This window comes from Pongo abelii, chromosome 7 (assembly GCF_028885655.2).
Source record: "Pongo abelii isolate AG06213 chromosome 7, NHGRI_mPonAbe1-v2.0_pri, whole genome shotgun sequence".
In the NCBI taxonomy this organism is placed as follows: domain Eukaryota; kingdom Metazoa; phylum Chordata; class Mammalia; order Primates; family Hominidae; genus Pongo; species Pongo abelii.
Genome location: NC_071992.2, coordinates 154,971,812 through 154,998,588, shown reverse-complemented (window position 1 = coordinate 154,998,588; position 26,777 = coordinate 154,971,812). Strand labels below are relative to the sequence as shown.

Sequence of the window (26,777 nt, the reverse complement as noted above, 5' to 3'; positions counted from 1 at the left end):
ACCTTGCTCCGAGGCTCTGTTGTAGCTCTGGGCCACACAAAGGGTTGGTGCTTGCTAGAGGTTAGTTTCCTGAGGCTGCTGTAACCAAGTACTGTGAATGGAATGTGGTATGTGGCAGAAATGTGTTGCTTCATGGTTCTGGAGGCCAGAAGCCTGAAATTCAGACCAACAGGGTTGGTTCCTTCTGAGGCTGAGAGAGAATCATTCCAGGTGTCTCTCCCAGCTTCTGGGGCTTTGCTGGCTCTCTAGGGTGTTCCTTGGCTTGTGGGGGCACCACCCTGGCCTTTGCCTTCATCTTCACATTGTGTTCTCCCTGCTTGTGTCTCTCTCCAAAAATCCACCCCCCTGCTTTTTCTTTCTTTTTTTTTTTTTTTTGAGACAGAGTCTCGCTCTGTCACCCAGGCTGGAGTGCAGTGGTGCGATCTCCGCTCACTGCAAGCTCCGCCTCCTGGGTTCACGCCATTCTCCTGCCTCAGCCTCCTGAGTAGCTGGGACTACAGGTGCCCACCACCATGCCTGGCTAAATTTTTATATTTTTAGTAGAGACGGGGTTTCACCGTGTTAGCCAGGATGGTCTCTATCTCCTGACCTCATGATCTGCCCACCTCGCCCTCCCAAAGTGTTGGGATTACAAGCGTGAGCCACCGCGCCCAGCCCTCTGCTTTTTTTTTTTTTTTTTTTTTTTTTGAGATGGAGTCCTGCTATGTCACCCAGGCTGCAGTGCAGTGGTGTGATCTTGGCTCATTGCAACCTCTGCCTCCTGGGCTCAAGCGATTCTCCTACCTCAGCCTCCTGAGTAGCTGGCATTACAGGTGCGTGCCACCACGCTGCTAATTATTATTATTATTTTTGTATTTTTAGTAGAGATGGGGTTTTGCCACATTGGTCAGGCTGGTTTCGAACTCCTGGCCTCAAGTGATCTGCCCCACTCGGCCTCCCAAAGTGCTGGGATTACAGGCGTGAGCCACTGCGCCTGGCCCAAAGTTCCCCTTTTTATAAGGAAACCAGTCCTTATTGGGTAAGGGGCCCACTCTATTCAATATGACCTTATTTTAACTAATTACCTTTACAATGATCCAATTTCCCAATGCAGTCACATTCAGAGGAACTGAAGGTTAGGACTTAAAAATTTGGGGGGGACACAATTGAACTCCATAGCATTCCATATGTTTGATAAATATTTGGACGTTATCTCTGCCTGTTTGTGCACAGAGGCAAATCCTTCTCTTTTCTAAGAGCAGCCTGAGAGAGGATGGAGAAGGTCAAAAATAGATATTTAGATGCCTAGTGCTGTGCAAAGAGAAAAGCATACACTATCCCATTTAGGCCCAGGGGCCATCTCAGAAAGGCAGCTTTGATATCTGTGTCTCTTTATATATTATTATCAATATAATTCATGCTAATTGTAGAGACAATCAGACAGAATTGAATGTCACAAAGTAACAAGAAAATTCCCTTTTTACCCCCACCCAATCCCACCCTCCAGAGGAAGCCACTGTTAGAAGCATTTTGTGTATCTTTGAAAATATTTTCAATATGCCTACGAGCATATAGAAGACACATTTTGTACACAACACTTTATCTTTCGCAACTGGCTTATTTTGTAAAGCTTGTATGTTGTGTGTTTTTTGAATGAGTAATGGAATAAACAAGTGAATGAATATTGGCTTCCCAAGTCTAGGTCATGCAGCTTGTAAGAGCTTTAGGTCGGTTTAAGACCAGGACTTTCTGATGCTAAATCCTGTATTCTCCACCCTACTGTGGACAAGCATGGGCTTTGTCTTTGAGATCCTACAGAGGGGGTGTGTGGCAGGTCCTGTGAGGTTGGATGTCCCTTCTTTTCAGAACTTAGCAGGTAGAGTCACAGTCTCCCCTGATGGGGCCACAATGACTCAAATGAGCTGAAGCCCAGGCTCCCTGGGTGTGAGCTCTCAGTGGGGTGATATCAGCCCCATGGGGAAAACACTGATTCTTGAGGTGTCAAAGAGTGTGTGTCAAATGCAGATATGGATACAGTACATAAACAGGTGTGTAGCTTAGCTGTGATATTAAAATTTCATATGGAGAGATTAGGAAAAAATGTGTAAAAAGGCAACTGGGGAGGGAGTGATAAGGACAAAAATTTGAGAAACCCTGCTCCAGAACCCTCCAGGAGTGGGTGGTTATGACTGGGTCCCCCCCAGCTCCCTCACTGGGCTTTTGCATCCAATTCTGGAGTTCAGCCATCTGGGCTTGATTTCCGCCTCTCCCGTATTCATCACATGAACTAGGTGAGCTTCTGCACTTCTCCCAGGACTCAGTTTTCTCATCTGTAAAATGGAGGCAATTTGGACGGAACAAGGAGGCTGTAAGAATCCAGCAAGGTAATCCAGTGAAGTGAGAGAACAGTGCCCAGCCCTTGGAATGTGCCCCAAGCCAGGTCTTCTCCATTCCTGGAGGCAAGAGGGGCCTTAGCTCTGCTTCTCTCCCTGGCCTCTTGGCATAGGGCAGCAATCAAATTCTCGATGAGTGCAAACACATTCAAAGGCACAGAAGAGGGAAAGTGAAGTGACTTCTTTTTTTGAGACAGGCTGTCACTGTGTTGCCCAGGCTGGACTTTAGTGGCATGATCATGGTTAACCGCAGCCTCGACCTCCTGGTTTCAAGCCATTCTCCTGTCTCAGCTTCCCAAGTAGCTGGGACCACAAGTGCATACCACCATGCCCAGCGAATTTAAAAAAAATGTTTGTAGATATGTCGCTATGTTGTCCAAGTTGGTCTCAGATTTCTGGGCTCAGGCAGTCCTTCCATCTCAGCCTCCCAAAGTGCTGAAATTATAGGTGTAAGCCACCATGGTTTGCTGGAAAGTGATATTTGGAGAGCAGAGAGTACTCAGAACAGCTGTGTGAGGTGGAAGACGGCAGCTGGCCTGGTGAGATTGTGAAGGGCTTCACGTACCACATGCTGGGTGGGGGGTGGCCCTGAAATTCCAAGGCCCCCAAAGGCTGCTGTGTGGTTCTAGCTTGCTTCTATCAATTCTCAGGTACATCGTAAGGAATTTGATACCAAAAATGAGCTACTGAAGTTTGCCAAATATCTACTTTGTTTTTAAACACAGAATAGTTCTGAGTTCTTTCTCTGACAACCTCATTTTTACTCCACTGAAATTTCTGTGCTTTTCTGAGCGAGGAGGATTCTGGCAAGGTCACACAACTTTGAACTAGACACTGAATATGTATAGAGTGCCTCCGTCAATAGTTGTGATGATTGTGAATGTATGTGTGGCCTGAAAACTTTCATTTTGCTTTCTCTAAAATCTATAGCCACCCAGGGGTAAGAATAGGCCATACGGCTACCACCTCATAGCCACTAGCTTCTAACAAGCACCAGTGGAGTGGAGTTCAGTGCTGGGGACTGCATGAAGCATTTACATGATTCATTCATTTTCTCCCCAAACCCTGTGAGACAGGTGTGATTGCTGTCCCCATTCACGGATGAGAAATGGAGGCACAGAGAAGTCTAGTAACTTACCCAAGATCACACTGCAAGTCAGTGGCACAGCCAGGATTTGGACGCCAGCATTCTCATTCAAGAGCCTGCAGCTCAAACACCCAGACTGGCTGGTGTGTGCTAGAAATCCTTGTCACAAAGATCATCCTGGAAGGAGGGGTCTTAGAATAGGAGTTTGGAGCTCAAAAGGGTTGAAAAGGGGAGCTGTGGTTTCCATTCCTGGGAAGCGGAGATCCAAGGGGCTTGGCGAGGGAGAGCAGGACACAGGAGTGGCTCTGTAGCCCAGGAGGCAACCAGGTCCCAGCCCCAGTAGGCCTCAAGTGCACAGAGCACAGGCAGCCGCCCAGAACCACCCTGCCTTCTGTGCACATGGCCTGTGTTGGCACCGTATGCTACTGTGTCTTGGCCTTTATCCTCTCTGCAATGTCTTGGCCCTTATCCTCCCTGCGAAGGGAAGATTAGAGAAAGAAGGAGGAGAGATAGAATTTCCATAGGGATAAGGCAAAGTACATATTTTTAGAGGGACACAGATGGGTTGGTGGGCGGAGGAAGGTGCAGGGAGAAGCGTTATGCAGCGTTCGCGGAAGGGCCGAGTATGGGTAAGCAGTCCACAAATCCAGCTGGCTGCTCTGATTTTAGACCTTACTAGCTCAGCGATCCCTGGCAGGTCTGTGATGGGGATTCTGGGATGTGGGGAGAAAGACGTCTGTGCTGTATGATTCCCAGCAGGATCCAGTGACATGAGGCCATGGCCATGCATGCGCTTTGAAGGCTCAAGGTGGAAGCTGTATTTATGATCGCTGACCCATAAGGCATGTCCTTAAGGAGGGGCAGAGCAGTGTGAGATGGAGTCAGTGCTGCCTATGTTCAGATCTCAGCTCCTCCCGTTGCCTTGCAGGCAGGTGGCTTAGCAGTTCTGAGCCTCAGTTTCCCCATTTGTAAAAGGGTGATGATGTTTGTGTCTGATGGGAGCAATGAGTGAGTTAATGCATGCAAAATGCAAAGCTCTTAGAAGAAGTCTGGCATGTAAGAAGTGCCCGGTCAGCATCAGCTACTTTATAGTGGAACATGCTTCCATGAGTCTAACACATGTGTGAATGCATGCTTCACAGATTAGAGGGCATTCACACCTTTTGGTTAAAGGATCAATGGAGAGTGATTCTCTAGGATGTCCTTGGTTTATTATTTAGCAGCAAGCCTCTTGTGTGTCTGGCACTGCATTGGAGACACACAAGGAGGCTCTCTCCTCCTAGGCTGGAAATATAAAGAACGACAAGGCGTAGACTCTGCCTTTGGGTTATTCATGGTGGGGAAGAGAGCGAGGTAAAGACACAGCAGCCAACGGGAATGTGCCCTGAGTGGGGGAGTGTGGTGGGCAGAGGAAGAGACCAACACAGCCTGGGGAATTGAAGCTGTGAATTTTTGGCTTAATAGAAATTTGTCTGATCCTGAAAGGGAGTAGCCAGGAACATTCTTGAGCTTTCTTGTTTTTACTCTACTGGGATCCTGTTTGTTAAATGTATTCACCAAAACTATGAATGTGCACAATATATCTCTGTGAAGTTAGAGAAAATTAGACTTGGAAGCCTCAGTCCTGGAATCTGGAGTGAATGGACCTTCCATTTTGTAGCTGCATGACTCTGCACAAGCCATTTTTCTTCTCTGTGCCTCAGTATCTATGTATTTTAAATGAGAGTATAATGATCTCCTTAGTCGGGGAGTACAAGGAGATAAGTGCGTGGACATGCTTCCTAAGCTGAGACCAGCACTGTGGCAGTGTGAGCAATTGTGTGTAAGCTGGGTTGTGTTAGATGGTTTGTTTCTTCTTCAACACAGCAACTGAACGGATGGATGAATAGATGAATGAATGAATGTGGTCATAATTATTTACTGTGCCTCAGCTGCGGGCACCATTCACCAGGCTAGACTTTTTCATGCCCACGGACTCATTTAATTTCACAACAATATTATGAATTAAATATTACAAGTTCCTTTTAGAAGCTGAGAAACATCCTCTGAGTAATGAAGTGGTTGACTGAGAGCCACACTGGCTAGAGTAACAGATTCTGTGTAAAACCAAGTCCTGTGCATCAGTCTATCTCTTTGTTCCACCATCCTGCTCTTTGATGCCCTGGCAGGATGATTCTCTCTGTTTCTTCCACCAGGGCAAGAATGGATCACCGGGATCTCCAGGAGAGCCTGGCCCTTCGGGAACCCCTGTGAGTTCTCTTTGGCTGCTATGTGATGGCATCGGGGTGAGCTTTGAAAGGGCTTGTGGCTAACATTACAGATTGTCCAGCCTCTGTGCCTAGAAGCATCGGTGGGGACATATGGGTTTGAGTGGTAGAAATAGGTTGGAGGTAAGAGGCTCCATAGGGCCATTTGTTAAGGTTTAAAGTATATATCATGCGATTGGCTCTTTGTTGACTATAACCATAGGCATCTATGGTCTACATCCATAGGCACCCAAAACAAACATTTTAAAAAAAAATGTTTAACAAGTTTGTAGGGTAGAAGTTTGATGTTTCCAGAGGATGGGAGGACAAGGTCAGACTGAGCAACGCTTACCACCTCAAATGACAAAGAAAGTGTGTAGCATGGGAATGGAGGTAGGGACGGGGGTGGGAGACAAAAAGGATCAACAGGTAGGTGGAAGAGAGAGCTCAATGGGCAGGTAGTAGAGAGAGGTTGCATACCAATTAGCAGAGTCCTGGTCAGCTAGATATCAAATACAGGATTTGGGGTTCAGTCCTGGTAGGTGGGGAGACATGGTGGGGAAGATGGTTCTTTAATGGGTTCTAGGGTTGGATGAGAAAAGCTCTGGCCACTAGTCTCCTTCCAATCTAGTCTTCTTGTATTTTTACTTGCTAACATTTGCCACCTGACTCAGAAGGCCACCTGCAAGGTGTGAGTCAACTGTGAATTGTACCGGGCAATGGGCTGACCAGGACTTGGTACTTCAGATACTGCAGTGACCAGCTCATCTCAGTTTGTGAGGAACTTTCCCAGTTGGAAAATCCTGCATCCTGGGAAACCTACTGGTTCCAGGCAAACTCGGCATCTGATCACCCTAGCAGAGACCTTCCTTTTGTTGGACTAGGGACAGCTATGCAAAAGGAATCCAACTTCCTAGCAAACATAATGACCTCCCTCAGGGGCTATGGTGTGGGACCTGTTGCTGCTCGTGAGACAGAACAGAGGAGGTGGGGTTGGGTCATGAGGCTGGACCCATCACCTCCCCTAGTGCAGAGTTGATCCTGGAAGTACTGACCCATGCGTGATGGCTTCCCAGAAAAGTTGAAGTTGAAAAATTCCCAAAGTCCTTTCCCAAAATGTGATTCTACCAAGTGACCTTTGGCCGCCTCATGGGCAGTGGTATGCCATCTCACTAGAGCACTTCTTGGAGAGCTCCGCACATCTCAGGGTCTTTGTTAAATATCTGTCTCAGTTTGTTTTGGTTGCTTTGAATGGAAAGACCCTTGGCTGTTTACGGGGAGACTTCCCATCTTCCCCTGCTTGTGACAGCACTACTGGGAGTCCCAAGACCCCGTGTCTTTTCCTAACCCATGCCCCTCCATCATGGGAGGATTTGTGTGTTGTGTGGCTGTCTCAGGCCGTTTGATTTCAGAGTGGTCACAAGGTTTCCGAATCTGCTTGAGTTGGTACATGACCTTGAGGAATTAATTATCAGTTTTCTCTTTGCAGGGCCAGAAAGGAAGCAAAGGGGAAAATGGCAGCCCAGGACTTCCTGGCTTCCTGGGTCCCCGTGGGCCTCCGGTAAGCAGAGAACCCCAATGGGGCCCAAGATACCTGGCTCCAGGTTGTGATGTTCACGTGCAGTGCCTTCCCTGCCACCTCCTGTGTCCTCAGTTCTGTCTGCTCAGGCCATGATGACCTGTGTGGGGTCAAAGTTGCATCATGGTTTAGGAGACAGCGGAGTGCCCAGAGGTCACACCTGCATGGCAATCTCAGTGCCATCACTCCTTCGTCATGAGATCTTAGGAAAGTGTCGTAACCTCTTATGCTTTAGCTGTCTCATGCAAACGAGGATAATGACAGCATCTACTTCTGAGGATTAAATGAAATCATTCATATAAAGGGATCAGCAATGGTTCCTGACCCACTGCAGGTGCTCAATAAATATGAACCATTGTAATGATGCATGTGGTGGGACAATGGTGTTGATCATGATCCTAGAACTTGAAGGACCCCTGGAAATAATTGTAAAGGTGAGTAAGTTTGAGCCGTAGGGTCAGAACATGTAAGTGATTTACTCAAAGCCACGTGGTAGTTTTGCACTCCAGCTCGTCCTTGAGTCAAGGTCTCCTGACTTGACAGCTTAAGGCAGGGGGAAGCTGTAAGGTAATCTTTGCCAAGTTTCTGGACAGCGAGATGCTGAGGGATTCAAACATTTCCAAGTGGAGCCCTCTGGTGTCATCTGCATATTGCAGTCCAGTCCTTCGAATGCTGACCTGATGAATGAGGCGTGCATGTAACATGCCAGGGTAGAGAGCTTACCCATGTTCTTGTCCATCCCCTCCAATTTAATTCTGACCCCTCTGTGTGCCCCACTGCCAGCCAAACCCAGCCCATTGGAGGTGGTAGCCCCTCTTACCCTTTTCTACCATGCTGCCCAGGCTTTGCAGGGTCCCATTCACTGATTTGTATGTGGGCTTATTCACTCCGTTGCTAAAGGCCAAGTCTCCTTCTCCATCCCCTTGTTAATAATCTGCTGCTACTGAGCAGCCAGGCACCCACTCCTGTGGATGCACTGCAGCAATTGCTCCTGAGTTATGATAAGAGTGGGGTGCTTGTCCAGCCCTCACTACATGCCTGCTGCTGCCCAGGGTGCTGTAGGAGAACTAACACGTTGACACCTCACAGTAATCCTTGAGGCAGGTACAACCACTGTTCTCATTTTACAGATGAAGACACTGGGGCACAGAGAGCTTATGGAAGTTGTAGGGAGGTTGTTTAAGGTCACAGAGCCAAACAGTGGAGAAGCCAAGAATTGAACCTGGAGCCCAGTGTCTTATTGGTTTCTTGTTTCACACATTATGAGCCTACTTCTCAGAGAGGCCTCCTGACCACAACAGGACTATTTGTAAAACTGATATCCTGGAGGCCCTCTTGGTGGAGTCATACCCATCCCATTGACAAGGAGTTATTAATCCGTGGCTCTTCTTCCTAACCTGGAGTGATTTTTTGCCTTCCCCTGCACAGGCTGGCCAGAGAGCCTGTCTGGGATGTCCTTGGCCAGGTAGACCATCGATTGTTGTCTTTGCTGGAACATGACTTGAGTGGAAATGTCAGTTTTAAAGACAGTCTTAGTACTGACGTTGGGCTGATGCTGCAGAGCCACTGATATTCTGTTCTTTTTTCCAGGGAGAACCAGGAGAGAAAGGAGTCCCAGGCAAGGAGGCAAGTATCACATGCCCACTCACCCCTTGGCAACCCTTTCCCACCAATGGGCAGTCTATGCAGGCTCAGGCCCTGGGCTTAGAAGGGCCCACACTTGCCTTAACACTCTCTACCTTCACTGTTTTGAAATTCTTAATGCCTTTTGAACAACTGGCTCATGTTTTAATTTTTCCCGGAGCCCCACAAATTATGTAGCCAGTGAAGGGGCACTGTCTTGATATGTCTGTTTCACTTGTTTATTCCTCAGCATCCAAGCTATCAACAAATCCTGTCAACTCTGACTTCAAATACCTGTAGGTTTTGTCCAGTTCTCTCTGTCTCTGCCACTGGGACTCTAATCTAATCTGTCACCTGCTCTCACTTGAACACTGCAGTGATCCTCTATTGGATCTCCCTTTGTCCAGCCTTGCCCCTCCACAGTCTTCCACCCAGCAGACAGAGGGTCTGCAGAGCATAAGCATATGGAGACGCTGCAGTGCAACCTGCAGGTCTGCCCTCCCCCTGCACTCTCCGTGGAATCCAGGCTGCCACAGTCCCACCACTCCCCTCCTTCTCTAAGCTCCAGTCACTGACCTCTTAGCTCCTGAGACATGCCAAGTTCTTTTCCAAGGGCTCTCTTTTCCCATGCTTATTCCTACTCATCCTGAGGTCTCAGCTGAAATGTTGCCCTTGCCAACTTTCCTTGACACTGAAGCAAAGCAGACCTCCCCACAATGCTTGGTTTTAGCACCCTGCTCTGTTCTGCTGCAGCCCAGGAGACCAGCACAGACTAGATACCAAAAATATTTGATGAGAGATGAACAGAAGAATGACTGAATGCAGAGAAAGTAGATCTATGGAAATCAGCCTCTCTGTTTCAAGGCCTGCATCCTCCCACTTGAATGAGGAAGATGCATTTTTACCCTGTGCCTTTGGGTCACGGTCTTAACTGCAGGAAGGTGGCCACTTCCTTGAAGCTGAATCGGATAGCTTCAAATTCGGAAAGTGTTTGCTCCTCACCCCAGCCATAGGGTGCCACTCACTGGGTGTATCGTTCATTCATTGCCCAATCACTGTTTCCTCTGCTTCCTGGATTAAGGTAAAGAGGAAATACTCGTAGCTCCATTTCTGAGGGCTGCGTCAGCCCCGTGTGCTTGTACTTGGGCTGCTGCCTACACGACTTCTCTTTGGACTTCTCGAATAAATTCTAGGCTAAGCAGGCATCCTGATTCTTCCAGATATGATGCAGCTCTCCCCTTAGAATGGGAGCCTCCTGCTTCCTCATGCCCAATATATCTCCACCTTCTCCCATCCAAGGCTTGGTCCTCACTCTTCCACCCACCTGGAATACCTTTCCTGCCTCCTTTCGTTGTTAAATTTTATCCAACTTTCAAGGCGCTGTGCTTCCCAACTTACAGATTCACCCAGGAATACTGAGGCAGCTTTTGGTAATTATGTTACAGAAATTAAATCAGTCTGCCTTGTGTTAGAATCAACTCATGCCCACCTCCACCTCATGGACAGGTTGTGAACTCTGTGAGAATGAGGACCATGTCTTATCTCTGTCCTCTGCATAGGTCTCAGGGCTGAACATGGCACCTGCATGAAAGGGATGCAATGAATGTTTCTGGGGCTGAAATGGCCAGGCTCAGAAGAGCTCAAGAGTACTCTCTTTGACTTTCTTCTCTTCAATCAATGTAGAGTCTATCAACCAAGAGATGGGACAAGAGTCCCTGGGCTGAATTTCCTTCCCCAATATCAAGCTCTGCTTTCCAAATGTGTGCTGTCTAAGAGGCAGACAGACAAGCATACCTTGGTCATCATATCTGGGAAGAAAGAAAGTTAGGTGTCAGCTGACAGGAAAGTAACCCATGCGTGAGAATGGACACTGGCCAGAGGGATTAGCCAGCGCTTTACAGAGGAGATGGCAGAGGAGCTGGGGGCAAAAAGGGAAGAAAGAGATATTCCAGGTGGAGAGAATGACAGAAGCAGTGGGCACTGTGGGCTGTGTCCCTTGTTCCCTGAAGTGACTGCCCTCCAGGAGGGGGTGGGGACTGTGGGAACATAGAAGAGGGCCACTTCTCTAAATGCTGGGTGATTGGGGGGAGGCTTCCTGAAGAGGAGACCTGCAGGCCAGGTGGGAAGTAGGTATCTGGACCGAGAGTTGGGGAGCATGCTGCAGGCACAGGGAAGACAAGGAACAGAGGCCATGAAACTGCAGAACTGTCTGTCCCCTGCACTAGAGCCATCCAGGGCAGTGACAGCCTGTTGAAGACAACAATTCATGCAGGGCGTCCTAGGCATGTTAAAGGGAGTGGGGTTTATCCCACAAGAGGCAGGGGAGGAATCTGGAGGGGCCAACCCAGGGCTGGTGCCATCAGTCAAAGGTGGACAGTGCCAGGAGGAAAGGAGAGAAGACACAGTGTGCCACCGCTCCCTGCCCCACCATGTAGGCATAAATCAGAAAGGAGCCCTCGGGGGACCCTATCTTTTGAGGGTCCCTTGTCCTCAGCATGCAGGACTGTGAAGAAGAATATCCAGCGAGGCAAGGACACCAGTGCAGAGGGCCTGGGGCAATGACTGTCCTTTCTTTCTCCTTGCAGGGAGTCCCTGGGAAGCCTGGAGAGCCTGGATTCAAAGGAGAAAGGGTGAGTGGAGAGCACAGGCACCTTGAACACGCCGAATGCGACCTTTGCACAGTGGCCACGGGATGTTGAGCCTGGCCTTTGTCCAAGGCAGTTAGTAAACACCCGCCTGGATCACGCCGCCTGTCGTGATTTTGTTCACTTTTTCCTGGATGATCACCAGCCCCACAAAGGGAGGTTCTTTTCCTCCCAGTATTGTTTGTACTTGATGCTATTATTATTTTTTTCCTTTTTGTCTTTTTGGTTATCAGTTTAAGGACTAAAATCATCACAATTAGAGATTCAAAGGCAAGCCTTGGGAGACATTGACAGATTTCTTTCTCGCCGTGTGCGAATGCCCGCCGAGACGGGATCGGCTCCCGAAGTGCCAATTTGCCAGGAGCCAAATTTGTCGCTGGAGGTGACAAGGGAACAGATTTTCCCATAATGAATTGCCTTGGCGTTATACTCAGAAAGCCTTTCTTTACATTTCATTTCTCCAAAAAACAAGAGGGGAAAAGACTTTTTTTTCTTCTTTTTCTGCTGAAGAGCCTGTGGAAGGCGGACGCGTTCTCACACTCACGACTGCTGCTCCCTTTGGAGGCTTTATGCGTCTCGTTTGCCCACAATCCTGCGTTTGGTCAGCCTCACGCTGTCACACTGTTGCACGACACGGACACGGACGTCCCAGGCACCCCCAGCCCACCCCCGCTTGTTTTCCATGGTCCTGAAAAGAATTTATCTCGGCTTTCTTCGCAAGTGGGGTGGGTGGGGAGCCGGCTGGCTTCTCCCACAGCCAGAGGAGTGAGAAAAGTGGGGGCAGAGTCTCAGGGATTCTCCCCCCTGGATCTTCCTCCTGTCTCCTTCCCATGACTTTGATTCCTCTATCCCGTGGCTGTTGGTTCCTGAGCGATGGAGCCAGGGACATGAGGGACATGTGGCTGAGAAGGCGTTGATGTTCCCGCCCGAGAATGCGACTCAGGCACCCGTGGGAGCTATTGGCGCAGGATATGGGCTTGAATTTTGGTTGAGAGCCAAGGAACTCAGACCACCAATGGCATCTCTTCTTTAATACCTAATCAATACGCGGAGAGCTTGCCTTTTCCCTGTTAAGTGCTTTCATGGCACATTGCCAGGGAGCCATTAGACTACCCTTTTCTTTGTACTCCTGGGAACATTTGAAATATGGGACAAGTCCTGTCACCACAAAGTGACTGTGAGATATTTAATGAATAGAAAATTCTGTACCACGCATGAGATAGGGCCTTAGCATCCAGGTGTACAAATATCAGGACTTTACTAGACCCCTGAATTCAAGATCACTGACAGAGATTGCAACGTCCTGTGAAATACATCACGCTTGGAAAATTGAAGTGACTTCTTTGGACCTGGCTAAATTATTATTTTTGAATTCACTGATTTTGGGTTATTGTTGAAATATTAAAAGCAGTACAGGTACATTGCTCAACAGTGAAAATTGCAGGACAAGTGAATGCAATGAAAATTGCGTGCCCCTTCCATCTCACCCCTTAGCCCCATCCCCTCTCCAGGGTCTATCACAGTGCTTTGGCTTTTTATCTTTTCAGAGGGAGTCCGTGCACACAGAATTGTGTGTGGTGTGTGTTATAAATGTGCATTTACCTCGTATTTAACCCTCTCCTCACTCTGAGCATATCATACGTTATCTATCGTCTCACTCCTTGCATTTTTCATTTAAGTGCGTATGTTAGAGATGGTTTGGTGACTGCACCGTTTTCCTTTTCTATGGCTCTGGGTCATGTTCTCAGCCATGCCACAAATTTACGGTTACCATCTGGTGTCTCTTCTTTTTCTCCCTGTGCCTCCCTTTCTCTGCTACATCCCAGCAATGGAGTTCCGTTATCTCTGAGGCAGTTAATGTGGCTGCCATATTTTCAGACCAACTAATCATTTGAACTTGCTGGTCAAACACACAGTAGCACATGAAGGCAGAGGACTGGACTGCCCTGGGCTTGCCATAGTTCTCAAATCACCGGTCCAGCACTTCCAGCTCTGGGTCAGCTGTGGGGAGAGATGAGCCCTAGGCAGTGTTGGAGGCCATTGGATAATCCTCTGCGAACTCCCTAGAGCTGAGAGAAAGGAGAGGGAGATGACCTGGGAGGGAGACACCTCTGTTGAGAGAGGACCACTGTCTCTCTAGAGAGCAAACCCAGGCCAGTAAGTGGTCAGCAGCTCCACCATCAATCTCATTTGCCAGGGCCAGCCTTCTCCAGACAGCCTGAGGAGCTGCACTCTTGGGATTGAGAATAGGATTGGAATTCCACAATCAACATTCTTATCCTGTTCTCTATAGACTACCTGTGTGACCATGGGCTGGTGGCTTTCTGTCTCTGGGCCTTGCATGTTTTCTTTTTTCCTTTTCCTTTCTTTTTTAAAAAACAGAGTCTCACTCTGTCATGTAGGCTAGAGTGCGGTGGCATGATCATAGCTCACTGCCGTCTCAAACTCTTGGCCTCAAGGGGTCTTCCCACTTCAGCCTTCCGAGTAGCTGGTACTATAGGCGATTGCCACTGTGCCTGGCTAGTTTTTTAAAAAATGTTTTTGCTAATGATGGGGTCACAACAACATCTTGCCCTGGCTGCCCAAGTTTTTTTTTTTTTTTTTTTTTTGAGACAGAGGCTCGTTCTGTCGCCCAGGCTGGAGTGCAGTGGCGCGATCTAGGCTCACTGCAAGCTCCGCCTCCTGGGTTCACGCCATTCTCCTGCTTCAGCCTCCCAAGTAGCCGGGACTACAGGCACCCACCACCACGCCTGGCCAATTTTTTGTATTTTGTTTAGTAGAGACGGGGTTTCACGGGGTTTCATGGGGTTAACAAGGATGGTCTCGATCTCCTGACCTCGTGATCTGCCCGCCTTTGCCTCCCAAAGTGCTGGGACTACAGGAGCCCGCCACCACGCCCGGGTAATTTTTTGTATTTTTAGTAGAGATGGGGTTTCACCGTGTTAGCCAGGATGGTCTCGATCTCCTGACCTCGTGATCCGCCTGCCTCAGCCTCCCCCATGTTTTCATTTGTACAATCAGGACAGTGCATGTGATGGGTTCTGGGGCTCTTCTCACCCCAAGCCACACATGGGCCACCCAGGGCCAAGGTCTCCCTTTCAGTGATCTGAGAGGCAGACTGGGGGAACCCCTTTTGCAGCTGCATGGGATACACCTTCCAGCCCTGAGACACATGCTGATATGCTTCTGTCTTCCTTAGGGAGATCCTGGGATCAAAGGTGACAAAGGACCTCCTGGTGGAAAGGGCCAGCCCGGGGACCCTGGAATCCCAGGCCACAAAGGCCACACAGGCCTGATGGGTCCCCAAGGACCACCTGGGGAGAACGGACCAGCTGGACCCCCAGGGCCTCCAGGCCAGCCGGGATTTCCAGGACTGAGGGTAAGGATGCTGATATGGCTTTGGACTCAGGGCTCCTCGGGGCCTAAGGAGGAGCCAGGGAAGTGTGTGGACTTCAGAGGCACCAGGTTACAGATCCCAGTCTTCCAGTGACTGAAGGTGTGACCTGGGGCAGGCTACTTTTCCTCTCTGAATCTGCCATTCCTTGTCTGCAAAAAGGGAAAACAAAATCCTCTTCTGATTTATGATGATCAGTGAAATAACATGCCTAGCTTAAGAAATGCTCAAAAATAGTCCCTCTTCTGTTCAACCCTCTTCCTCAGTGGTAATGAATCCTTAAGACTTCATTTCTTGGGCTGTAGAACTCTTCTGCCCAGGACCTTGTGCAAAAGGCAGTTGAGAAGACACCCAGCTCCCAGGGGTCTGAACTTCATTGTGGGATGGTTCACCATCCATTTCAATGCCTGGCTTTGTCACTCTTGTATCTGTCGACCTAGAGTACTCCTTCTTCCCCCTGCATCCCTCTTTTTCCAAAGCTGGCAACAAGGGCTTATTTAGAGTGATGGTTTTTTCTTTCTTTAAACATTCTTTATTCTAGTAGCAGCACTTTCATTTTACACAATCTCATGACACAGGCATACACGGGCTATAAAAAGATGAACACAGAGTTCCCCTGGTGGAAGTCCATGTGACCACCCCTTCCTGCTCAGCTGCCCATATGGTCTTCTGGAGACCCTCATATTTCTCAGAGCCCAGGTCTGGATGACCTCCGTGTCCCTGCCACTTCTGATGCTCTGCAGTCGCGTCAGTTCCTGGTGGCTGTGGTCAGCCTGGGTTTCAGCTGCCCTGAAAGATGCCAGGCAGCCAGAGCCTGTCTCTCAGCAAAGTCATTGGAGAGGCTGGAGTACTCAGCTGACTTCCAAAGCCCTCTTGGAGCTTTGCCAACTTCTGCCAGTCCTGCTGCTATGGGCAGTGATGGGAATTCTGGGACTAACATAAAAAATTCTTGGGCAGAATAAAAGAATAAGGAAATGGAATCTATCTCATGCCAGGTATGGGGCTACAGAGATGAGCACAGTAAGACCCCTGCCCTTGAGGGGTAGACAGTGCCCGGGAGCAGTGAGACAGGAAGGGACCAGCTCTGTACAGCCTGAGGACAGCTCCTCTAAGTTCTTCTAAGAATCACATGCCACTGTGTGAGCTTGGAGACAACACTTGCTCCTCTGGTTGTCAAACTCATCAGCTTCTGTGGACCAAGCACCAGGACTTGGTGAGAAAGTTGTTTAGAGCCACAGTGGACCTAAGCAGGGAAAACCAGACCATGGGAACTAGAGTGGCCAAGTAGCCAGGCAGGGGAAATCCACGCGAGTTCACATAGAAGGCAGCCTATAGGCTGTGTCCGAAAGGTGGACACAACTTTGGCAGCAGAGATTAGGGGCCAGATCTCCAGGTCCAGTGCTAAGAAGGGAATATGAGTGGAATTAACAGGCACAGTGGCTTGAGCAGGAAGGAAATCCAGTGAATAAGCTGGAAGGGTATGGAAGGAAGGGCAGCAGTGGCTCAGAGAGCCCAGAGTCCGGGTTGCTGTGTAAAATGGGATGATGCTGCCTGCATAACAGAGAAGGGAGGAAGGGATTAGAGATGTGGAAAAGATTGGGCTAGGAACATGTGCTTCCCTGTGTGGGTATATACCAGCTACGAACTTCCTGGTTTCCCAAGTCCTCAGGGTTCTTAGGTGGCAGAAGTTACTGGGAAGATGAATGACTCCACCTTCCCTCCCTCCTAGGGGGAGTCTCCATCCATGGAAACCCTGCGTCGGCTTATTCAAGAAGAGCTGGGGAAGCAGCTTGAAAGTGAGTATCTGGACTGTGTTACGGTCTTGCAGAGAATTGCCCAGGAAGCAGTTCTCTTATTCAGCCTTGAATGCTTTTGCATCCTGGAATGAGAAAAGCACATGACTGGCAGCTCAAGTGTAGACTATCAGGGTTGGGGAACGCCCTGAAGACTGTTCTGTCCTTTATCTGACACATACTTTCTCTAGGACTAGTCCTTCAGCTTTCACTTGGTTACCTCTAGTGAAGGAGAGCTCGCTATCTACAAAAACAGCTCTGCTATGATCAATCATTTATTCTGTGCATTGAGCCATTTATCTAGTCTGTAAAGAATTTTGGTTATTTACTGCTGTGAGCCTCATGAAACTCACAGTCCAGAGGAGGTAGATAAACAAATAGACAAGACGATTTTCGTAAAGTCAATAGAAGTTCTTAAATTTTATTTGTCACATCAGGCATTAAAAGAGGACAGATGAACATATCTAAGATAGCTCAGAGGCCAGGGGGTGGATTAATGAAGGCTTCCTGGAGGAGGGGCCATGTGAGCTACAAGTTGAAAGATGAAATGTGACCCCAGGTCTATGGAGCAACATGTGTGAAGGCCCTAAGCAGGGCAGGCAGGCCTAGTGCTTTCAAGGAACTAAAATCCTTTCAGTCGTGTTGCATTGACTCATTGTTAAGTCCCCAGGTCTAGCATGTGCCTGTGCGTAGCAGATGCTTAGGGAGGGAGGAAGGTAGGAGGATAGTAGTAATCATGCCAGCATGTTGGCATTTGCCAAGATCAGGTGAAGTTCTCAGCACTTGCAAGTGTTAACCCAAAGGAACCTCTAAACAATCTCACGAGGCTCATGTAATTATTGTAAGAATTGTTAGAAGCAGGATTATTAGGGGCTAAATAACTTAAGATTGATGAGCTGGGAAGATATGGCCAGGATTTGCACCCGGGCAGCCTCACTGAAGGTTCTGTGCTCTTCATCACCAAGCTCTCTTATACAACAGCCATTCCCATTCCCTCTGCAATGGGAAGTTAGAGGAGAAGAAAGTCACACAAGATCTTGTTGCAGCAAAGAAGAGAAATCCATAACTACTTTCCAGGTGCACAAGGACAAAAGGGGAGGGCACATTTATTCACGTGGTCATGTCTCATTTATCTTGCACCTCCCATTGTGAGATTCTGTGCTGGGCGCAAGGACACAGCTGTAAACAAGACAGCCCTCCTTCCTGTCCTCTTGGAGTGTCCAGGGGAACACGGTCCATTTCCATGCGGGAAAAAGAACACGGTCTTTTTCCCGTATGGAAATGAGGGCAAAGGACTGTTTTCTGGAGCACACGTCAAGGAGTGGGTTTTGGGTGGGAGAAGGAGGCGATGAGAGGAGGGAAATAAAGACCAAATTGGTGGGCACCATGGGTGGGTGGTGTTCTGAGGTCTCATGTGTGTAGATCTCTGAGTTCTACCTTCTGAATGTTGGATTCATCAGTGACAGAAATGGCCTTTGCTTTTGGGGGATCTCTAGCCCAAGAGCAGAGACAAGACCCGTTTCAAAATGGTTCGGATAGAGAATCTGCTGGGCTGAGTCCTTTCTTCCAAACAGGCCTTTGAGGAAGGAGCATCCACTCCACTTTAAAGATGAGGAAATCAAGGCTCAGAAAAGTTGAGCAATTTGTCAAGGTCACAGAAGCCGACCACTTGTCTTCCTGCCACCTCGTGAGAGGAGTAGTAGGAGGGAGACACTCTGGGAAGTGATCAACCAGGCAGTCAGAAGAGCGTGACTCTACCTTGGTTTCCCTATCAAATGCCGGGAGTCTTGGGTAGCCTCCCAGCCTCTGGTTTTGGTCACACTGTCTGCAAAATAGCGGTTTGGGCCTGATTACCTATGACTGCATGGCAAACAAAGACTGCCCTTGGTGGCCACCAGATGTTCATATATCCCCTGTCCCATTGAAAGGCTGCCAGACCAGCACTGGACCTCTGGGTGTTTTAATCAGTTCTGTCATATTAACATTTTAGATGTATAGGATCTCCAGTGACCATCATGTCCAGCCCTTTAGCTTATAGATGAGGACTTTGACATCGGAGAGGAAAAGTGACCAACATAGCTTTGTGTAAGCCATTTACCTCCTCCACCCCAGCATCAGTTTCCCCAACTGACCATTGCAATTGCTACTGCTTCTACTGCTGTCCATGCTACTATGGCTTCCATCGTTCTGCCTCTGGGGTAGCAGCCAGCATCTCCTGAGCACTTAGCAAGTGCCAGGCACTATTCCACATGCATCATCTCACTTACTCCATCCTCATTCCAGCCCAGTGGGGTAGGTGCTGTTTCTTTGTCTCCATTGCATAGAAAGGGACACCAAGGCTGAGAATGGTCAAGTAGCTTGCTCAAGGCCACCTGGCTGGCCGTGGCTGTCCTGGGATCCCAGCCTGGGCAGACTTGCTCCAGGGGCAGCGATGGTCACTACTGATTAAGTCACCCCATGGCCAGCCACAATCAGAAGGTGCCCATACAAATGCTGCACATGTGCCATGTGACGTGTCATTGATGTTGTTTCTGCAGCTATTATTGGCCCCTTGGTTCTGAGTTGGTAGTGAGTAGCCATCCTGTCTTATGTCCACTCTCTGTTCTTCATGAAATGCCTTTCTTTTTTCTACTTCACAGCCAAACTCGCCTACCTCTTGGCCCAGATGCCCCCAGCGCACATGAAGTCATCTCAAGGCAGACCTGGGCCCCCAGGGCCCCCTGGAAAAGATGGGCTTCCAGGCCGGGCTGGCCCCATGGGGGAGCCAGGTCGTCCTGGGCAGAGGGGTCTGGAAGGACCCTCTGGACCCATAGGTCCCAAAGGTGAGTGAAGACCTGGAGGAGATATGCTCCCTGTACTCCTGGAGGGCGGAGAAGGAACAGGGCTGGGAGGTGGCACTGCATGCATTATTCATGCCACTCTCATTCCCTGTAGCTTGGTAACACCCAGAGTTTTGGCATCATATAATTTTATCATATGCATAAGAGGCTTTCATACTTGACATTTTTACAAAATTATGCTTCTGTTAGGAAGATTGAATCAGTTCCCTCCTACTTTCTTGTTCTCTCTCCATCTCCGCTGCTCAAGTTTCAGGGAGGTAAACAACATGCCTCCTTTTTCCCCTACTGAGTTTAGCACTGAGGAATAAGACATTTAATCTCAATGGAGATTAAATGCCAGCCTTAAAATTGGAACAAAACAGCTGTTAACTGCCCAGGTCTCAAGGCGGTGACTTATCAGGACATCAGAGCTCCAGCCAACAGAAGGTCTCTCCTTCAAAGGGCGGAGGCCATATGATTTAACTCATCACACAGTGGCAAACAGGTCAGAACACTTACTCTCTCTGCAGGAAGACAGACGTGAGAGAGAGAGAGGAAGGATTAAAAAATAAATTTAAAAACATTATTTTTTTTAACAAATAAAAGGTTTTTTTTTTTTTTTAAATTTACTTCAAGTTCTGGGATACATGTGCTGAACGTGCAGGTTTGATACATAGGTATATATGTGCCATGGTGGTTTGCTGCACCCATCAAACCATCATCTAGGTTTAAAGCCCTGCATGCATTAGGTATTTGTCCTAATACCCTCCCTCCCCTTGACCTCCACACCCCGACAGGCCCCGGTGTGTGATGTTCCCCTCCCTGTGTCCATGTGTTCTCATTGTTTGGCTCCCACTTATGAGTGAGAACATGCGGTGTTTGGCTTCCTGTTCCTGTGTTAGTTTGCTGAGAATCATGGCTTCCATCTTCATCCATGTTCCTGCAAAGGACGTGAACTCATTCTTTTTTATGGCTGCATAGTATTCCACGGTGTATATGTGCCTCATTTTGTTTATCCAGTCTATCATTGATGGGCATTTAGGTTGGTTCCAAGTCTTTGCTATTATAAATAGTGCTGCAATAAACATATATGTGCGTGTCTCTTTATAGTAGAATGATTTATAAAAGGTTGTTTAAAAAATATTTTATCTATTTTTTTAAGTTTGCCTGCTTTCAAATAGCTTATATAATTAATAATAATTTTTGAATAAGGCAATTTCAAATAAAGATAAAAGACAGGAGACCAGCGCCATAATTCACTCCTGTCCGATTAGGAATAAGCATGGGGCAGGGAAAGGAGCATGTGGTGTCATTTTAGCTGCTCTGGAGTGACTTGGAGTTAGGGAGATGAATGCTTCTAGCATTGTCCTCTTTTGATCTCCCATTTTCTTACTAATTCTTAATTTGCTCATCCATTTCCTGTAATGTTTCTCCTACTTGAAAGGCTTTTTGTTAAATTTATATATTCTAGTCCTACCCATATGATTTCATAAAACAAAATATATAAAATAAATGTCAATAAGAAAGCATAAAACAGAGAACATCAGATTGTGGCAGAATACTGACCAAACATAATTATTATAACAATAAAAATGAATGGTCTGAAGTCCCTGTGAACCAGCAGAATTTCAATTGGGGTTACAAGAGAAAATATACCGCGTGCAGCAGACATTCAAGAAACAATATGGCAAATCAAGTGATTGATTTGAAAAACAAGGGTGAGAGACAGTTTAATTCAATCTCCACCATCTTCATTCAAATATGATCTCAAGTGTCCTCCCAGGGGAGATGGATCACTCTCTCCTCTGCATGTCTGTAGTGTTTTTTTGAAATTCCTATGATGGTACTTATCACATTCTGTTTCATACTAGAATGTTCTTCTTGCCCTATTTGATTTCTCTTATTAAATTTCAAGCTTCTTGAGAGTAGGTAGAGCTGTGTGTTACTTATCACTGCACATGCCCACGTGCGCGTTGAATTGGTTATATACCTTCCAGTTTCTTCTTGATAAAGGTTCAGGTACAATGCTTTGAAAACACAGGAAGCATAGACATATAAGAGGAGATGCATGCGGACTTCTGTGTGTACGGCATATGAGAGTGTGTAGGTGTGTACATTTGTCTGAATGAGTCTGTATGTATATATGAGTGTATGTACACAGTTGTTAATATGGTTCTAATATATATATGTCTGTATGGAATTGGGTAGATATGTGCTTGAGCAAATGTTCATATGTAGATATGTGTTTAGGAAGGTGATTTATTTGTTTATTTTGTTTATTTTGTGTGATTCCATGTGCATACTTCTGAATGTGAGTGTGTGCTGGAGTGTGTGTGTGAATGAGTGTGTGAATGGGAATTGGGGTACTGTGCTGTATGAGTGTGTGTGCACAGGGTGGTTTAGACTGGAACGCCACAGCAGCCCAGTGCTGCACCTGCACATCCCGCAAGGTGGGATGCCCAGTTTCTGTCCTCCCTGGGGGTCTCCACCATCAAAAGTGCATGTTTTTCTTCCCAGGTGAGCGAGGAGCCAAAGGTGACCCAGGTGCACCTGGAGTTGGCCTCCGAGGCGAGATGGGACCTCCTGGAATCCCAGGTATGACTCATTCTGGAGTCTCAGGGGTAGGGTGTGAGCTACCCTGGAGACCCAGCACCCCTGCCCGTGGCCCCACAGGACTCAGCAGTGAGCGGAGAGGAGGGCTTAGGCTCTACAGATGAGGAGGAGACAGAGATCACTCACTTGGTTTCATTAAATATTTCTAAAATACGACCTTCTTGACTTACTAAGAAAACTGTAGTGTATTCTATGAATTGTTGAAGTGTATCCCGTGAATTTAAAATTTCATGAAATGGTCCTGGAAAAAAAAATTGGCTTGGGCTTAATCAGGAACTGCTGGGGACTATGTTTCTCTTTCAGACATTTCTGGTGCACATTCACTATTGTAAGTGCTAAGGACTCTCGCATTAAAAAATGTGTCTCTTTTGTTTATCCTAGCACTTTCGAAATTCACTTGAAAGAGAAGTCCTTTTTCTTTCACTATGCAGTTGTTAATATCCCTTTAGTATTTCTTGGAATATGTTTTGGGGAATGCTGACCCAGTGGTAGGGTGGTTAGCTGTCCCAGGGCTGAGGATGTTTCTGGGACCTGGGAATTTCAGTTTTAAAGCCAAGACATGACTTGAGAAAACTGGGGAAAGTTGGTCATACTACCTAGTAGCCGTGTTGGAAGATCTCTGCAATGCAGCAATAATCACATTCCAAAATTAGGTGTATAGAAGGTAGAAGAAATTTGACTGTTGAGAGTTCTATTTTTTATTTAACTTTAATTTCTATGTTTGCCTAAGGTCATATCTCAATATTGATCTTATAGAGAATTTCAATTTTAGTATTTATACCTTCGTGATTTTCCAAATTTTCTAAAGTGGATATTTATTATTATTTTCCTTAGAGAAGATAATTAGAAATACATTATAAATACTTATTTTTATGGCTCACCTATTTTCAAATAGCTTATAATATTAAGAATAACTTTTAAAACAAGGCAATTTCAAATAAAGAGTAAATGGCAGAACAGAAATCATTTAAAAGGAGGAAGTAACTGTACCAATGTGGAAGTGAGATAATTATCACATTTCAGTGGCTCTTAGCCCAAGGAATGAATAACACTGAGGCCTCAAAACCTGATCCAGGAAGGATTATAGACTAAATAGCTATTACCAAAGCATTAATAGAATTAATGAAATATCTACAGATCTTTTTAAGTAAAAAGTTTACTTTGTGTTTATTTTATATGATATTTTCTGATAAGATGATTACTAAGACTTAAGAAGGGATGTCACTACTGGGGTTAACCACAAGACTTAGCACTGACCTTCCAAGTTGCCAAAGCTAAGAAGAAAGATAGGTTGATTATATGTGATGTTATGATGCTTACTAAGTGAAGGGATAGAAGTTTGTCTATAGGCAATATTTTCTGGGTCTCAATTTTGGACTATTTTAAGTGTCACTTACTTGCATCCTAGATGTTGTCTTTGGCCATGATTTTACAGAATAGCTTAATGTAATCCAAATATGTGGTTCAAATTTAATGTATAGATAAAGCTGAGGAAATACAGATTTGGGACAAGTTGGATGTTGAACAATGGAATGTCACCAGGTGTCTCTAAGTTCATGTGAATTGGGGCTGAGGGTTAATGATCAAGACTTGGTGTCTACTCTCCATTCAGACACGTTCCCTAGACCCATGTAAGAACCCAGAAGGCCAGGTCTCTCATCTGACTCTTCAGTGGAGAACATATACCCTACCTGGTCTCGATCTACCCTTGTTTCTTTCTCTCCAGTGGTACCTGGATTACTATCCTAGGTCAAATAGTTAAAGCAACCCCTTCTTCTACATATTGAGGTGCTCCTGCTACCTGGTGTTTATGTGGACCACTCTAGTTGCTCAGAACTCCCAGACCATGGGGATGTTCTGTCTGAGGACATTTCAGGTCCTGAGTTCATAGTGAATGGAAGCTGTGAGATCAGGGCCCATCCCCTCCCAGAAGGATCTTGAACCACCTTCTGTTTCTTTTGCTCCTTGGGCCAGGTCAACCCGGGGAACCTGGCTATGCTAAAGATGGACTTCCTGGGATCCCTGGCCCTCAAGGGGAGACAGGACCAGCTGGACATCCTGGCCCCCCAGGACCTCCCGGTCCCCCAGGCCAGTGTGACCCTTCCCAGTGTGCCTACTTCGCCAGCCTTGCTGCCCGGCCGGGTAACGTGAAGGGTCCCTAGAGGACTCTGGAAAGCCAGAAGACTGCAGTGGATTTCTGAAACTTGAACTCAGAGCCCAATGGGAAGCCAGAGGTCTTGAGAGACTTCAGCCATGTGTTCCTTTTTTTTTTCTTTCTTTTATCGTTTGCTTTTTGTTTTATTTTCTTGAGAGACCTCAAAATTATTAAATCCAACAGACGCTGCCGGTCGGTCAGATTATTATTAATATTATTGTTGTTGTTAATTATTATTATTATTTCATATGCTGATGCTTTGTGAGTTCTTTTCCACTCCTTTAAAGTTGGGAAAACTTGATTCGTGGGGCAGGAGATTGTTTCTTCATTCTTCTGACAGCCCCCATCTGACGTGTAACTACCCATTTTAAGGAAACTCTTGGTGCTACAAAACCCTGACCAGACACTTGGCAAATTTACCTCTTTCTTCAAAAGAAAAACCTTAAGAAAATGGGCCAATGGGCTTCATTCTCAATCGTGCCCAGAGATCACCCAGGGAGAAATAATACAAACACCACCACTGTCCAGAGAGAGTAAAGAAGCAGGAAGAGGAAGAATTTTCAACCATGAGGAATGTTCCCACCTCCCGACAGGACATGCATTTGGAGAACACAGAATCAGTCCTCAGGGTGCACTCCAGCCACCTCAGTGCTCCAAGCTCACAAAAGTGAAATAATGTCTGTGGGTTGGCAGTGGCTTTGTGGGATCATATGTCTTGGCCAAAGATGGAAAAACCCATGTTGAAGAGGCAGCCCTTGAGTGTTAATTTGTCTTCTAAACTGTGGGTAAGGCCCCTTCAAGTTCCTCTTGTTGGTTTCAATTATATTAATTATAAAACAAATGGATGTAGTGACCATCCACTTGTGTTTCCCTAATGGTGGGCAGTTGGCCGGGGCACTGACCAGAGCTGGGAAATTTGTATCTCCAGGGCGGCTCTGTCTCTGAAATAAATGGCATCAAGTGCATGTGTGTATGTGACATGCCCTGCCTGAACAGGTGCTCAATAAATCCAAGTTTCCTTCTCCTGAGTTCCTCTTGATGATTGATTTCTTATATTCAACGTCCACCTGAATGTGAACTCCTCAAGCACTGGGATGTATCTTTTTCTTCCGAGAACCATAGCACAGAGTCCACATGTTCAGCCCACCTGGTGAATGAACGAGGGAGTGAATGTGTGTGCCTGACTGAGCTAGTCCAGGGCCGTTCATTAGCCTCCCTTCATATGGAAGCAGACATTTAGATGTGCACATTTATACAGGATCACAGTGGGGAGGGAGTGAAGCAAGTTGGAAAGTTTTAGCAGAACCTGTCCTGTTAAACTGCATCTAGAGTCCAAATGATTCACCAGTGGTCTAAAAGATGTACTCTTCCTGCATTTGTTCTTGACTGACAGATTGACTGATGGACCGATTGATCGATCCATTGATTGATTCATCCATCCATTCATTTGTCCATTCACCTAAGCTGTTAGCCACTTACAGACTAATGCAGTAGATTGTTTATCAAGAACTTCCTTTGTGTGATCCCCTGTTCTGGATGCCTCTAATTGATTTAGAAACTGGGAACATAAACATTTCAAGAAGTTTGATGTTTCCATGGGTAAAGAAGTATTATTGCAATGATTTAAAAATGAAATCTGATACCCATTCCTTGTGTTCAGTCAGCTGGTGCTGATTCTGGGGCTGGATGGGTGTCAGGGGTCCAAAAGAAGCCATTCCTATTGGTGCAGAACGAGACAGCCTCCCTCTCAGTCTTTTTCACGTTTACCATCTCAGTTGGTTTTCACAACCATTGAAGATGCAGGGGTATTACTCTAATACCCTTTTTTATTTGAAGAAACTATCTCAGGGACCTCAGAAATACTCTCATCCAGTGACTTCTAACATTTTTTGACCATGACCCACAGTAAGAGCTGTAATTTCTTAGTGACTCGGTACATGCATACATATATAAAGCAAGGGTTTTGAAATAAAATATCTACCTGATCAAGTGTGCTTGATCGAACATTTACTATTCTATTTCATTTTTATTGTTGTTGTATGAAGTAGACTAAGTTTTAGAGCAGTTTTAGATTCACAGCAAAATTAAGAGGAAGATACAGATTTCCATGTGCTCCCTGCCCACCCCCCACCACCAACACACACACACAGCCTCCCCCATGCACCCACCTTCCAAATCCCACACCCTAGCGGGTACATTTGTTACAGTTGATGAGTTTACATTGACACATCGCTATCACCCAACATCCATAATTGACATGAGGGTTCACTCTTGCTGTTGCACACTCTATGGGTTGTTTGGACTAATGGATACTGAAATGCCATTATCCACCATTATAAGATCATACAGAAGAGTTTCACTGCCATAAAAAGTCTCTGTGCTCTGCCTCTTCATACTCCTCTTCTCCCCTAATCTCTGGAAACTGCTGATTTTTTTAAATTGTCTCCATTG

General features: G+C 46.7%; 1 protein-coding gene across 4 annotated transcripts in view; it reads left to right on the top strand.

The window, feature by feature from the left end:
• The window catches only part of COL22A1 (collagen type XXII alpha 1 chain), a 337,498-nt gene extending 311,631 nt beyond the window's left edge, over nucleotides 1-25,867 (top strand). For 3 of the 4 annotated variants that reach the window (XM_054518874.2, XM_054518873.2, XM_054518872.2), the window contains 9 exons: nucleotides 5,655-5,708; nucleotides 7,195-7,266; nucleotides 8,875-8,910; nucleotides 11,493-11,537; nucleotides 14,752-14,931; nucleotides 16,676-16,742; nucleotides 19,379-19,561; nucleotides 22,076-22,153; nucleotides 24,146-25,866. In XM_054518874.2, the coding sequence (XP_054374849.2) occupies nucleotides 5,655-5,708; nucleotides 7,195-7,266; nucleotides 8,875-8,910; nucleotides 11,493-11,537; nucleotides 14,752-14,931; nucleotides 16,676-16,742; nucleotides 19,379-19,561; nucleotides 22,076-22,153; nucleotides 24,146-24,333 (903 nt within the window). In that variant the 3' untranslated portion in view covers nucleotides 24,334-25,866. Of the gene's footprint in view, nucleotides 1-5,654; nucleotides 5,709-7,194; nucleotides 7,267-8,874; nucleotides 8,911-11,492; nucleotides 11,538-14,751; nucleotides 14,932-16,675; nucleotides 16,743-19,378; nucleotides 19,562-22,075; nucleotides 22,154-24,145 lie in introns of all 4 variants that reach the window. The other variant, XM_063726825.1, reaches the window with a different exon arrangement.
• Nucleotides 25,868-26,777: the final 910 nt, after the last annotated feature.